This window comes from Dermacentor silvarum, chromosome 8 (genome assembly GCF_013339745.2).
Source record: "Dermacentor silvarum isolate Dsil-2018 chromosome 8, BIME_Dsil_1.4, whole genome shotgun sequence".
In the NCBI taxonomy this organism is placed as follows: domain Eukaryota; kingdom Metazoa; phylum Arthropoda; class Arachnida; order Ixodida; family Ixodidae; genus Dermacentor; species Dermacentor silvarum.
Genome location: NC_051161.1, coordinates 130,537,636 through 130,552,125, shown reverse-complemented (window position 1 = coordinate 130,552,125; position 14,490 = coordinate 130,537,636). Strand labels below are relative to the sequence as shown.

The window sequence follows — 14,490 nt, the reverse complement described above, 5'->3', positions numbered from 1 at the left end:
CATTTTGCATACATCTGCCTTCATAGGCACCTTGCTGCTTAAGTCTGTATTTTTCATCCAGGTTTCTTTTCTTAACCCATATTTAATAAAGCAGTCTGTATCACTGAATTATTTGTGGTCAATCCAAGTGTCAATCTCTGAAACAATAAATTAAAATTATTCTCGTCTTTTTGTGTTCTGATAGGATTGCAAAAAGAGCGTGGACTGTGATCCTACAAACACAAGCAGTAGTACTACTGACAAAGCTATTCTAGAATAAAACACCATCCGTGTTCTGGACAGTAGACTAGCAGTGTTCTAGACAGTAGCATACCGTCGGGTGTGGCCACCGGACGGTATGCAGTGGTAAATCCTTAGAGAATATACGCTGTTTCACCTTCGGTTCTAACTTCAGCTTAAGATGAATTATGAAGGCCGGAACCATGAATTTGTTCCATTCGATGCGGATGACAGTTTGCTTCCATGGGGCTTGCAAAAGGTCAGTAATTGACCCAGGAACAAAGCGTGTCTTGTGGGATCCCACAACAGGCCAAATGAAGATGCAGACAGTCACAATGGCGTTGCTGAAAAATACAGTATAGAGCGCATTACTACTATGAGTTCAACAAAGCTGAGATCAACCATTACAGTTATGGTATATTTCTTGATGTACACTTGCTCATGTAAAAATAGCTTCAACATTCCACTAAATACTAAAGTGCGGCATTACAAATTGTGGGCAGTAACAAAGATCACGTCTCAACCGTAACACATTACGAGCAACTCATGACTTCGCACATCATAATAATAACTATGCTCTTCAAAACAATAATACATGACTGTTGAAGAGGAATGAAATGCGAGTTTGATTTCATTATGGGATAGCTGTTTTATGTTTGCGGTTTTAAATAACACGGGGCGTGCATTTCACCATTTTATCAATGTGGCCTGACAAAACATCAATATTATTAGTGATAAGTATGAAAAATAACCACAGACTAACTACCGGGCAGATCAGTCAAGTACTTCCGCAGCACCTAGGTTCTTTAGGGGAAGCGAGATGGTGCATTTCCAACAGGCAGGCACCGTATCTATCGATGCTTTAACGTCAGTCACATTCCTTACCGTGCAACACAGACGTTGATTTTTTTTCCATCACCTGGTCTTTCCAAGGCCCACATCCTGCAGCAGAATGTCAAAAATGATATGTATATAGGGCGTTCGCACGCTAAGTTCAGTGTACCTAAGCAACTGAAATGAAGAGACATAGCTCAACTAAAAAAGAAGAAAACAAAAACAAAAAAAAAAACGTAGCCTTTGCGTGAACTTGAAAGCACTGTTTATGGAACGTGCAGGAGGGGCTACGACATAGCACATTGAAAAAAGGTAAGACGAAAAAAACACTAATGCTGGCAATGAACTACTGACAAGTGAATTTTCGGACGAATAAAAGATTGCGTAGCGTATATTTGAAGTGAAGCAGCACTGGAAATACAGGCACCAGTGCTGGTTCATTGACGATATGTGCTACAATTTTAACAAACTGACTAACCACCACGGCTTCTAAAATAAAGTACAGAACTGAAAAACGTTTGTTTCCTTAAAACTGCCGGAGCTACGCACTCAACCATATGCATTCTGCCACATGTATACTACAACTGCTTCTTCTCTACTGAAAGATTTCTTACGCGATAGTGGAATGAACATCTGACACAGGCGTGGAGCGGTGCCTTGTGCATTCATGTTTAAACAACTGAACCGATAACAGGTTGTCGCGCCGAATATCCCACAAGCTCCAAAGCAAAAAAGAAAAAATAACGTCTCGCGCAATCTTATGCTGCCTCGAATAGTATGCTTCGGGTACTAATGCCCGCAGCATGAGCAACTGGAGCCAGTCATGCTTGCATACATCGGACACGTTTTATTGATAGCGCGGTGGCAAACTTCACCAAACCCGCATCAGCGTAATGTGGTTCCGTGCATAAACTGCTCACTCACCCTTATTTTTTGTCCTGTTGCTGCTTTCAGAAAGCTTTCAGCAGCACTTGGTATTGAATGGTAAACAAAGCTGCCCATCGGCCGTTCCATCCGTTGCCTCCTTCGAAGTCAATCCGGCTAGGTCACAGTACACACACGGACAATATAATCCATGATAACTACGATTAACAACTGCAACGTGAACCACAAATTAAGCACAAGGAAAGAATGAGCTGCAGACAAATGCGGGCGCAAATTTTCTTGTTTTTCAGCCATGCGCTATGCTCAGCTGCTGGGGTGCGATCGTTTCCAGACCTCAAACACAGTTCCCGCTTGATCTATCAGTCGAACGCTAACAGTGGCAGCGCTGCCGAGCTAAATTTGTGCATTGCGCCGTGTTGTCATTTGATAACGAAGCCAAATTAAGGGAAACACATATTTGTCTTAAATAATTGAGCTTTTGCTAAGCGCATTTAAGAATAGCCTCGATATCAGGCTCTTTTCTCGGTCGGTGCACTTCACTCGAGTCAAGGGCGCAGTTTCAAGGCGTTCCTTGGCGGAGGAAATGTGAAGTAGTGTTCATGAAACGCAACCGGCGCCTTGAGTGAAGGAACGCTCGTCGCCTCGACTTGGCTGAGTCGAGGAGAAGCGTTGAGTGAAGGCGTGTTTAAGAATACGGGGGTCGCGTGCCCTGCAAGGTGTGCCCTGTCGCGATCGGGCGCACAGAGCGAACAGCGGCGATGATGTGTCGCGCTTCCACGTGATGTGGCATAAACATATACCGCTTCACTTGTGGGTGAAGGCCGAACACACAAGGCAAGAAAAAAAAAGAAAAGAAGCTCGGGCTTAAGCAAATGTTGACCGCACAACTGTTTAATCGGGAAAGGAAATGCAATTGTCATGTTTTATTTTCGTTCGCGATCATATCTTACTAGCGAGAGTTGCTTCCGCGTACCTTGCGGCCACCTGAAACGCCAAGCCCGTCCTGGAACCGCTGTACAGATATGCGGATTTCGTTTCTTGATCGATCGTCTGGGAGCGCTGAAATAGTGGCGCATTCACGTGGTTGTTTTTGTATTTTGCGGGCTTTCTTTAAAGGCTATTACAAGAAGCTCTATAAATGGTACTTATTCGCAAACACTTCAGTTGGCAATTTTTAAATGTTATCTACAACTTTCGTATTATCACTTTCTTGGTGAAGCGAATATTTAAAAGTTAGGCAATTAGTTTATACTAATTAACAGACTTTGCAAAACGAAAAAGGTACCTCAGACTAGGACACGCGATCCTCAACACAACTGAGTTGGTTTGGGCCTCCTAGCACACTCCGTCGTTTTTAAAACATTGGGTACGTTTAGCTGGGACACCTTGTATATAGATGCGCCAGCGAATTAGGTTCTCTTATTTTCACAATGTGAAGGCGTTTCGATTGTTGCGAATGGCTGTTTCTTTTCTTTTTTTTTTTTCAGTACAGAACTGTCTTAGCGTCACGGGTTTTAGTATGAAACTTGAACGTCTTGCGAGATGGCATGACTGATCATGATGTCAATGCTCAGCGAAAAATTATATTCTAGCTTAAAACAACGAGGTTTTTGTTTTCAGTTAAGCTAGAAATTTGACTAGCATAGCAAATTCATTCAGCTCTGAGTGGCCCCTAGCTGTCTCGGCTCTCTTTCAGAGGTGAGGAGCAGGTGCACTGCGTTTTTGGGAGTGTACGCCCCAACAAACACTTTGCTGGTGGGTATTGTGCAACTTGGGTCACTGGTTACATGTCCGAAGAGACAACTTAGACACCATAATCACCTAACATAAACAATCATTACACCTTCGCAAATATAAGATCCTTCACTGAATTACAGCAGTGCCATCCCTTGAATGCTAATCGCATTACCATTGACAATCTTTACCAAAAAGGCGTTCTGCCTGATCGTTTCATGCGTTTTTGTTTCGTTCGCTATTTCCGGCATGTCTCACTTATGACCTTCCTATTTCAGCTTCACTGCGGGTCCCCAGCAGGCCAAGAACTGTAAGTGCGCATGTTCGGTGTTTTATACGTGACAGTAATCCACATGAAAAAAATTTAAGCACATCTTTTCGATGGTTCAACACTTGAAGAATGCCTTGTAAAGATATCGTAATGACAAGCTGACACGATCGTTATAGGCTGGCACGATTTTTATACGCCTTATTCATGCACCTTCTCTGATTCAGTTTAAAGCAGAGTCGATCAGTTAGCGCATCGACATTGTTCTGCGTTATTGCCAGCGTAGTTTCGCTTCCATATTCAGTTCTTTAGGAGCGAAGGAGTGAGGCAGCTCCGGAGAAGCAATTGGCACTTGCAGGACTCTACGGCAGATTTTTTTTTCAATACGAAGACTAAGTTGCGTAACACAGCTGACGGCAGCATCTAGCATGCGCGGCTTCTTTGATCTCCACCAGTGTTCTTCAAAGCGTGTCAAATAGGAAGCGATATATGAGTGCTTTCACGTTCTTATATTGAGCTGACGTTGCAAATGTGATTGACGGTGAGAATACGTCCGTTACCTTTCCAAGAACCACTGCAATAAATTTTGCACTGCGTAAAATGTCTATATAGTTCCTGACAGCGAGTTGTAATGCAGCCTCCGTACGAAATAGTACGTTGGAAGAATGCAGAAATCCTTCACGATATGCTGGTCACGATGAACTCATGTTTTTGATATCGGAACTTTAAAAAATTCAGGCCTTTCTATTAATACCCTTACGAATGGCGCTTAGCGCGTAGCGATGTACTCATCTGTACGTTACTGAAACTTACACGATAATTTCGTTTGTCTTTTTTTAATAATCGTTAACATTTGCACACGTTCGTAAACGTGTTATGGTTCGTTCAGGTATATTTTTGGTAAAGGAAATGTTTTCTGTTATCGCGATAATGTATGTGTTGGAAGTATACAATTCAGGGGATCTTCCTTCCGTCGACACTTCGATCAGAGTCTGACCGATGCTTCATTAGAATGGGGTATCCATAGGATATTTTGTTTTAACTAAGCATGTATGCCTTATGTTACCATTATATCAGGCTCCGTAGGTGCATGCACTAACCTTCCACCAAAGCCCAATTCATTATTTTCTATGCTGTGATAATTTTACCTTATTTATATTCTCGGTTCTCTAGCTATTCGGTGAGGGGATGTTTTAGTCTGCAGGATGAGTGTTGTAAGAATGTATTTATCTTGTACAACTTCTTTTGTATGCTTAGTTCTGTACTCATTTTTGTTGTATAGACATATTTGAGCGTATGCTATTGCTGTATGCCATGTGTAATGGGGGCTCAGGTTTCCTTGAATCGAATTTGTGGCTTTTTGCCTGGTATAAACAAATAACAAAATAAAAATAAATAAATTATTTACTGTCATCAGGATGAATAACAATACCATCATGCCTTTCACATCTGTGCCCATTGTGGGGAGTAATGGCAATAGTACAGCTTCTTGAAATCCCTTTTCATCACTCCCTAAACACTTCTTAATAAAAATAACGCCGCGATTACGGCGGAAGTGATGCATGACCCAGAACGCGCAGCTTCTCGGCATGGCCTCCGGGATTGCGCTGCACTCGCAGTGCACTGAAATATCCCAGGCGGCGTGCTGGAGTTCACGTCACATCTGCCAACCACCGCGCCAAAAATCTGCAGGCGTCGTTTGCTTTGGGGCTGTAAAAGGAGGCTAATAAAAAATGTCGGATCGAGAGTACTGTAGTTTTGCCGAAATTGATTCAATAGTACGTACTGGCTAACTTGTAACCAATTTAGGCAAAGTGCAATTTCGCTGCGGTTAGCCTTTACCTTGCCTGTTGATGGAAGCATTTCACGCATATCCAACATTAATAGTTTCCTTGCTTTGTGTGTTTTCTTCTCTGTCGTGATGTTCCATTCACGAGCAACGTGAGTGGAAATATGGGACCCTATAACGTAAAACTATTTCATTCTAACTTTATTTATTCAATCTCCTGACGTCCAATTTACGAAACCGCCGACGCAAGCAATGGACAGCAGCAAGCGGGTTGACCTTCGTGTTGTGTCTTGCATCAACGGGACCCGCAGCGTTGTTGTAACAGCCCAATCAGTCGTTTTCTTCGTTTGTGGCAGGCCACTTTTGTGTGCTTTCAAATCGAATAGCATTGTCTACCCTCACAGGTTTTTCTTATCTATTTGGCTGACAATAAGTGAGGAGCACGAAGAAAATGGGAAAGCAGGAGGGGGCCTCCGGTGGGGCCAAACTAGTGTACTGAAAGTAGATAACCGGGTGAATAGAGCGGTGCCGGCGCCTACGATTGGTCGGATTCTCTTTGCTTAGCTTGCGGTGCCTGGTCCAAAATTGCGGCAGCGTATAACCGTGAGTTACAAATGCCTCTAAAACGTGTCCTCAGCAAAGAAGAGTTGGCAGAGCGATATCCTATACCTGTCAAGCGGACTCAACAACGTTACACTGCCACGCAATGTTTTAAAACGCAATGAAATTCATACTTGCCGGTAGCTCCTAGTAGCCAGTGCCAAAGCAATCGGCTGTCAATCGACATTCATGTTAAATTCCTTTCGGAATCGGGCAAGTTCCCAGCAATTCCGAAAAGAATCAAAAAGTTTCATCAGAAAGATGAAGCACCGATTGCGATAGCAAATTAGTGGACAGCTATGCGAAGTGAGGATAGTAGTTTTATCGGCAGTATAAACTTGCAAACATAGGCACACTAACTAAATTAACAAGCATGGCGTCACGCGCGCACAAGCAAACATGAACACATCTCGCTCGATGACCGCGGAAACTCACTGTCAAAACGCTGTATTCAGGAACCGTGGCAGCAGCAGCAGCAAGCGGGTTGACCTTCGTGTTGTAACTTGCATCAACGCGAACGAAGCCGCAAAAACACAGCGCACGGAGACTGTGTCCCCGACGCCGATGACTTTCATGATACGGTGGCCCGGGCGGGCGCGCGGGGCCGCCGGGGTCGCTAGGGCCGCCCGAAGTAGAACCCGGCGACGGCGACAATATTATGACCCTTGGACTTTATACGGAACCTCACGGTCGCAGCCTGATAAATGTTTACGAATCAGTGAAGGAATAACAGTGAAGAATATGTTGAATGGCAAATATTTTTTTATTTTGCACAGCTTAATTATACATGATGTGTTCAAGTCATGTCAAATGGGGAGATTGCGCAGTTCTCGTAACGTCGCATTAGAGACCAAAGTAGTTGGCGTGGCTCGAAAATTGTTGACCCATTGTGGAGGGCTGATGGCAGGAATGGAATGAAAATAGATTGGAATAGCTCTATGGTATAGCATTCATAGGCTCCTCGAAAGGGGAAGGAGCTGTTTAGGAAAGTGCTCCGAAATTTATCTGCTCGACTTCATCCTTATTTGCAGGATAGACATGGCTGCCAGGAACAACCCCTACTTCGCCCAAAGCTTCGGATGCGAGAAAGGAAGCAAAATGATCAAGCTGGATCCCTGCTTTCTCTGGAATACAACTCGGCGACACTACTGAGCTGCTACATTTGACAATAAAAGCCTGTCTTCCTTATCTAAATTATTCGCCGCCCTTCGATCAATTAATTCTACATGTATATTGCAGTCTAGCATTGTAACGATATCTCCTTGAACTTTCTTCATTAAAATATATATCTCTTGCACAGTTGCCTATACGTCCCAGCTTTTCTTCCACCAGTCATCTAAACGCATCTTGCTATCTCGACTGGTAACCAGTTAATGCTTTCATCCGGTTCTGGAAGGCGGACACTTCCTACTGGTCTCGCTGAGCGTATATCTTCCCAATAAGATGTGCTGAGTAGCTTCCGGACTTTTACCGCAGCAGACACAAGCCTCATCCTTTGGAAAATATTATACATTAGTGTTCTTAAGGTAGTTCCCGCACTTTCCGGGGGGCTATCTCCGTTTGACCGTTTTCCCCCTGCATGGGTCGCTGGGTCATGGGTGGCGCATCGGGCCAACGTTAATAGAACCAAGTCAGTTTCACAGTTCCGCTGAAAACATGGACCCTAGTGGCGGTCGCGAGAACTAACGGCACTGCGATCGAATCGCGCTACCGGTAGTGCTTCAGGTTGTGCGCCTTCGCTGCGGCTATGGTCCCTAGAATACTATACTGCGGCTGCGCCCCGTGTGGTTGTTTTGTTGCTGTGCTTTTGTTGCGTCCTGCAGAAGTTCGTTTGGAGGTTTGAGTGTTAACAGCTCGCGCTGGTCTGCGCAGGTGTGAAGCCTAGCTTGTGTCTAGCATGCGATATGCTGACATGTTTTGCACCGGGTTGCCGCTACATTTAATGCGTAAACGTTCTTTGGCGAGTACCACAGGTCAGTCACGCGAAAAGCGTAATGTATTTTATCTGCACAAAAATGCGTAATTTGTTAACTTAAAGAGTTTAATCAGTATAATAATATAAATGTAGATGATTGGTACCTTTATAAGGGATAAGGAACAGTTAAAAAATGATCAGACGGAATACTGATCAGGATACACAGGGCTCCATAGACAATGCATGGGGAAGCTTATAGTGGTTGTGGGACAAATAAAATTTGGGGGTGGCCAACTTAAGTTTACGCATGGGCCAACTTGAAATTTGCAAGTCGGCTATTGAAATTTGCGGGTGAGCGAACTGAAATTTGGGAATGGGCCAACCTAAAATTTGGTTTGCAGGAACTTGAAATGTGGGTGTGGGCTAACTGACTTTTTTTGGATGGTGGGCCACTTAAATTTGATGGTGGGCCAACTTGAAATTTGAATGTGAGCCAGCTTAAATTTGGGTGTGGGCCAACTTGAAATTTTGGGGTGGGCTAAAATTTAAATTTGGGGGTGAGCCAAATTCAAATTTGGACGGGGGCCTCAATAAATTTTGGGGTGGGCTAGCGCGCAATACGACTTTCTCCAGGAAATGCGCAGCTTATACACGGTGTCCCAACTATCCTGCACCAACATTTAAAGACATGCAAATGCCAAGTAGCTGGACAGAACCAAGGTAATGTATGCCGCCGCTTGGAGATACTCAGATAATTTTTTTACATGCCGCCTAATTACATGATTATTGAAATAATTTATCAACTTTTCAAATATAATTGAATTAAAAGTGTAAATCAGAAAATTGTAGAGCAACATGAAAAACTCCCGATACAGGTTGCTGTTGCTCAATACGTACTACATAAGTGTTTTTTCGAGCGTGAAAAAGGCCGCGAATATACGCAAAGTGCCTCGAGTGGCCAGTCGCGCGGCAATTTTGCGTGTATTCGCGGGCTGCTTTATCACTCGGAAGAACGTATTGTATGTAGCACGTATTAAGCTACGGACAGCTGCATCAAGATTTTTTCATGTTGCTGTACAATCTTCTCATTTGCACTTTTCATCTAGCTATAATATTTGAGACGTTAATTAATTGAGGCTAATTGTGTTAAGGCGGAATGCAAAATAGAATCTAAGTATCTCCATGCGACGGCAAACATTACCGTGGTTCTATCCATCTACGTGGCATTTGCATATTTTGAAATATTGGTGCATGATAGTTGGGACACCCTGTATAGGATATAAGGATATATCCGTTTGCACATTGCCGAATAAAGAGTAACTTTTGAAAGCTTTTTCACGCTATGCTTAGTTTTCTTTTTTTGTTTTTTCCCTCATTAGCTATCCTGCTTTTATCTCCCTCCAGCATAACTGATTACGAGCCGCCCAACCTGGCGACCATATTCAGTCACAATCGATGTAGGTGCAGCTTCGCCGTATAGCATAGCCGTAGAAATCTAAGCGTACACGTGCCCTACAAGAGGTCAGCAACGCGGTGGCGCAACTTACATGTCAAATGGCGCAGCTAGCAGCGCAAGTGGGGCAAGTTTGCTCAGAGATCGCAAAGACCAGTGCGAAGGGTAGCAAACTAGAAGCCAACGTCAACGAACTCATGCTCGCAAAGAAAAGCAGGAAGAACGCCCCGTACACCAAACCAGGTACTGAAGTGCACCGTTCAGGTGATTCTCTAGTGGAATTGCCGTGGCTTCAGGAACAAGGCGGGTGAGCTGCAACAACACGTGGATTCACTCGAGAACAAACCAGACGTGATAGTATTACAAGAGATAAACCAACGACCCAGATTACCTGGCTATTTAACGTATGTGGATCCGACGGAGAACGGGACGGCAGCATTGGTACGCAATTGTATAGCGGCAACTCAGCACCTGACGGCACAGCGGGGATGCGAACACACCCTCGTGGAGCTCCACAGTCGAGGCATAGGAAACACGGAGAACGTGTTTGTACTGAACATGTATTGTAGGCCGACCAAGAAAGGAATAGACATGGCGGGAACAATACAGGACGCAGTGAGCAAGGCAGGCTCCCGGCCGCTGCTCGTACTGGGGGATTTCAACGCCCCTCACACAACATGGGGATATCGGTTCTGTTCGAAAAGAGGGAGAGAACTAGCACATTTGATAGAACAGCACAACTTGACCCTACTCAACGAGCCCGACACACCCACCCGCATGGGCACGAGCACGACCAGAGACACCACGCCGGACCTCTCGCTCCTGATGGGGACTCTGGATGCCTCATGGCAAAACGTGGGAACGAATCTGGGGTCGGACCACGACGTAATCCGAATCACAATCAGAGGTCCCACCCTCAAGGTGAAGACGGGCACGGCGAGGATTACCAATTGGGATAAGCTGAGAAAGGAGCAAGAAGAGGAATCGGATGAGGAAGAATGGGCAGTAACACAAACGTACGAGACCTGGGAGAAACAGCAGCTCGACATCGTATAAAAACACACGCAAAAGATCGCGACCACTCACCAAACCCCCCGTATAGACGCCAGACTGGCACACCTGTGGGAAGCGAGACGCAGCCTAACCAAACGCTGGAAAAGGCAGAGACACAGCAAGAAGTTACGCAAGAGGATACGGGAAATAAACGACAAGGCGGCAGACTATGCGGCGGATTTATGTAAAGAAAGCTGGCTCGATCTGTGCGACGGCCTACAAGGAACCCTATCCACCCGCAAAACGTGGCAGCTCCTCAGGCACCTCATCGACCCGATGACAAGCAAGAGCGAGACAAACAGGAGTATGGCTCGGACCTTAAACAATTACGAGGGGGACGTGGAGAAATTAATAGAAGACTTGAAAAACAAATCCATCAAGACGGAGAAGAGCAAGGATCGGCCAGGAGCGTACCGAGGCCTCCCCAACGAGAAATTGGACAAGCCCTTTACGGGCCCAGAACTAAGAACAGCCATAGCAGAGAGCAACCAGAAAAGCGCTGCGGGGCCGGACGCCACCACGTACCGACTACTGAACAACTTGAGCGACAGAGCGAGAGCAGAGCTCCTCAGGCACATGAATGAGACCTGGGAAAGCGGCAAACTGCCAAGAAGCTTGAAGGAGGCAGAGGTTAGGTTCATTCCAAAACCGGGAAAAGCCCCGCACATCGACAACTTGAGACCCATCTCCCTCACGTCCTGCATGGGCAAGGTGACGGAAAGGATGGTGTTAAATAGACTACAGAGACACTTGGACAGAACCAACCAAATGCCGGACACCGTGTTTGGTTTCCGAAAGCACATGAGCACGCAGGACGTGCTCATACAGATCAAAGAGGAGGTCATGAAACAGGCCACGAGGCATATATGCGCTTGACCTCAAGGGAGCGTTTGAAAACGTCTCCCACGTTAGCATCCTGACCAACCTCCAGACACTGGCTGTGGAGAACGGGCGTATAACTAAGTTCGAGGTTTCCTAACAGATCGGAAAGCAAGAATCAGAGTGGGGGAGGAAGTATCCCCGCTTATCGAGTTGGGCAGTAGGGGGACCCCTCAAGGCTCGGTCCTTTTGCCCCTGTTGTTTTCAACATGGCACTCCTGCACCTGCCCAAGGCGCTCGAAGCGATTGAAGGCTTGGGGCACGCGCTCTACGCCGACGACGTCTCGCTCGGGACGACGAAGGCTGGATCCCACGGATGGATGCAAGACACGCTGCAGACTGCGGCGGAAGTGGTGGACAAATATGCCAAGGAATGCGGCCTAAGATGCTCGCCACAGAAGTCGGAACTGGTGGTAGTAAGACAACGGGCGCCGAAAAGACTCAAGGAAGATATTAAAGTGGTGCTAGACGGAGAAGACATTTTGCCTGGCCCCAGTGTCAAGATCCTGGGACTTGTGATACAAGGAAACAACAAGGCGGAAGCGTCTGTGAGAAAGCTAAAGCACACGATGGAGCAAGTACTGCACATGCTCCGCAGAGTGGCGAGGAGACGCAGAGGAATGAAAGAGAACGACACCCTGAGGCTCGTACAGGCCTTCGTGATTTCCCGAATTACGTACGTGGCACCGTATCTCCTGCTGAGCACGGTCGAAAGGAACCAGACTGACGTGATAATCCGAAAAGCAATCAAGCAAGCTATCGGAGTCCCGATCAGTGCCTCCACGGACAAACTCATGAGGTTGGGCCTGCATAACACGGTAGACGAACTGAGCGAGGGCCACCTCTCCAGCCAGAAGCATCGCCTAAGTCAAACGAAGGCCGGCAGAAGACTCCTGAGGAAGATCGACTGGGAGAGGACGAGACAGACGGAGCGAGGACAACTACCAGACGCCTGGCTAGAAGCAATCAAGGTAAAACCACTCCCCAAGAACATGAGCCCAGCACACTACAGCGGCAGACGGGAGGCCAGAGCAAAAGCGTACAACAGGCTGCTGGCTGGGCAGAAGGGGGTAATCTTCACAGACGCCTCCCAAGACAGAGGAAAAAGCTGGGCGACCGTAACGGTGACAACCACAGAAAAGCTGCTAACGTGCGCGACGGTAAAAACAAACGATGTCGACGAAGCAGAAGAGCTGGCAATTGCCCTGGCCCTCACTACACAAGGCAGGACCAGAGTGGTCACAGACTCGCAACAAGCGTATAGGAAGCTTCCAGTCGGGCTGGGTGTCCCGGTTGGTGCTTCGGGCTCTCAAAGGCAACGAACCCCCGAAAAGGGAGGATATAGAATTAATCAGGGTTCCGGCGCACTCCGCAGTGGAGGGCAATGAGTTTGCCCACCAGCAGGCCCGAGCGCTATCACACTGAGCCGCAGCCGCGGAGAGGGAAGAGGAGGACGTAAAGAGCCAACCACTGGTCACGTACAAAGACATAGTGGAATATTACAGAAACGGGAGACAGAGCTTCCCCGAGCCACACCTCACGTTAACGGGGGAGCAGCAGACTACATATAGGCATATCCAGACAGAATCGTTCCCCCACCCCCGATTACTAAGCCGCATGTACGCGAGCCAGTACGGGCAAGAATGCCCCGTGTGTCACGAGCCAGGTACACTGCAACACATGATTGCAGAATGTAAATTTAGCCAACAACACCCACCACTCCTCACCAATCCTAACCCCAACATGATCCCCCCACCCATCCAACCCCTTAGAGAGCGATGGAAGATCTTGCTGTCCAGCCCCGCCCTGGAAGACCAGCTTTGGCTCGTAACCAGGGGCCAGGCGGCGAGAGCAGCATACGGATTCCCGTGAAGTGGGAACCACTTCCATCCGGCGCATGCGCTGAAAAGATCGTGAAATAAAGTTTTTCATTCATTCATACACGTTGCCCTTAGGATTCGTACTGCGCTTGCGAAGCTGTCACTCATAGTGAAAAACCATGAACTCTATTTACGTAGGCAGGGTAGCCACGGCCACAGTGGAGCAATACATCGACGCAGACGAGTGAGCGCAGGTGCCATACCAAGCTGCCGCGCCGCTGCAGCAGCAGCCGACGCGGCCAACCGGCGCGTCGGCTGCTGGTTTCGCGCGATCACTGGTTTCGCGCGATTGGTTCGCGCGATCACCGCGCGGCCAACATGCTTGCGCTGGCCAATATGCGGAGCTGCAGAACTGAGTTGGTTCTAGTAACGTTGCATCGAGCGGCTGTGGAATGGCTTCTATGGCTTCTACCACCATCGAGTATGGTGGTAGAAGCCATAGTCATGATGGTCTCGGTAAAAATGACAATGACTCAGCGAAAGAAGATTAACACTCAAAGACCAATGTAATGGGTTCAGATGTGGTACTAGGTGAAGGAAAAGGCTAAATATTAATTGTCGAAGTCATAGTCATGACCACGGCTAAGGCTTTCGCCTTAACGTTTCTTAGGCATTTCTAAAGGGACTTCTGAGGACTCATGAAGTGAATATCATGAAACAGCCGCCTACGTCTTGGTGCTCTCATGGTGATTTCGTTAACTTGGTAGGCTCCCCGCACACTGCTTCGCATAACATCGATTCCCAAAAGGCGTGGGATATGCCGGCTTTTTTTTTTGTGCAGCAGCAGTTCCCTTGCGTGCTGCCTGTCACCGAATCATCGCCACCGGGTAACCTTAGAACCTCCTTCAAGTAGCTTTAGCGTAACGCTAAACTAATCGAAGGAGGTTTTAAGGAGGAGGCTCCAACCCTGCTATCGCTTTTAATGGTTTGCCCTTCAGGTTAAACTGCTGAACTTTTAATAGCGGAGCCGTTTAAGCCGAC

General features: G+C 46.8%; 2 protein-coding genes across 4 annotated transcripts in view; both read left to right on the top strand.

The window, feature by feature from the left end:
- LOC119462832 (uncharacterized) overlaps window positions 1–7,512 on the top strand; it is a 229,988-nt gene extending 222,476 nt beyond the window's left edge. For all 3 annotated transcript variants that reach the window (XM_037724059.2, XM_049671951.1, XM_049671952.1), the window contains exons 21-22: window positions 3,951–3,982; window positions 7,361–7,512. In XM_037724059.2, coding sequence (XP_037579987.2) covers window positions 3,951–3,982; window positions 7,361–7,481 — 153 coding nt within the window. In that variant the 3' untranslated portion in view covers window positions 7,482–7,512. The remainder of the gene's footprint in view (window positions 1–3,950; window positions 3,983–7,360) is intronic.
- Window positions 7,513–10,288: 2,776 nt separating this feature from the next.
- LOC119462422 (uncharacterized) lies at window positions 10,289–10,753 on the top strand. The gene has a single exon (XM_037723770.1). The coding sequence runs from the start codon at window positions 10,289–10,291 to the stop codon at window positions 10,751–10,753; it is 465 nt and encodes a 154-aa protein (XP_037579698.1).
- Window positions 10,754–14,490: the final 3,737 nt, after the last annotated feature.

Coding starts and splice junctions, on each gene's coding strand:
- LOC119462422 (XM_037723770.1), top strand. CDS start 10,289: ATGGCGGGAACAATACAGGACGCAGTGAGCAAGGCAGGCTCCCGGCCG.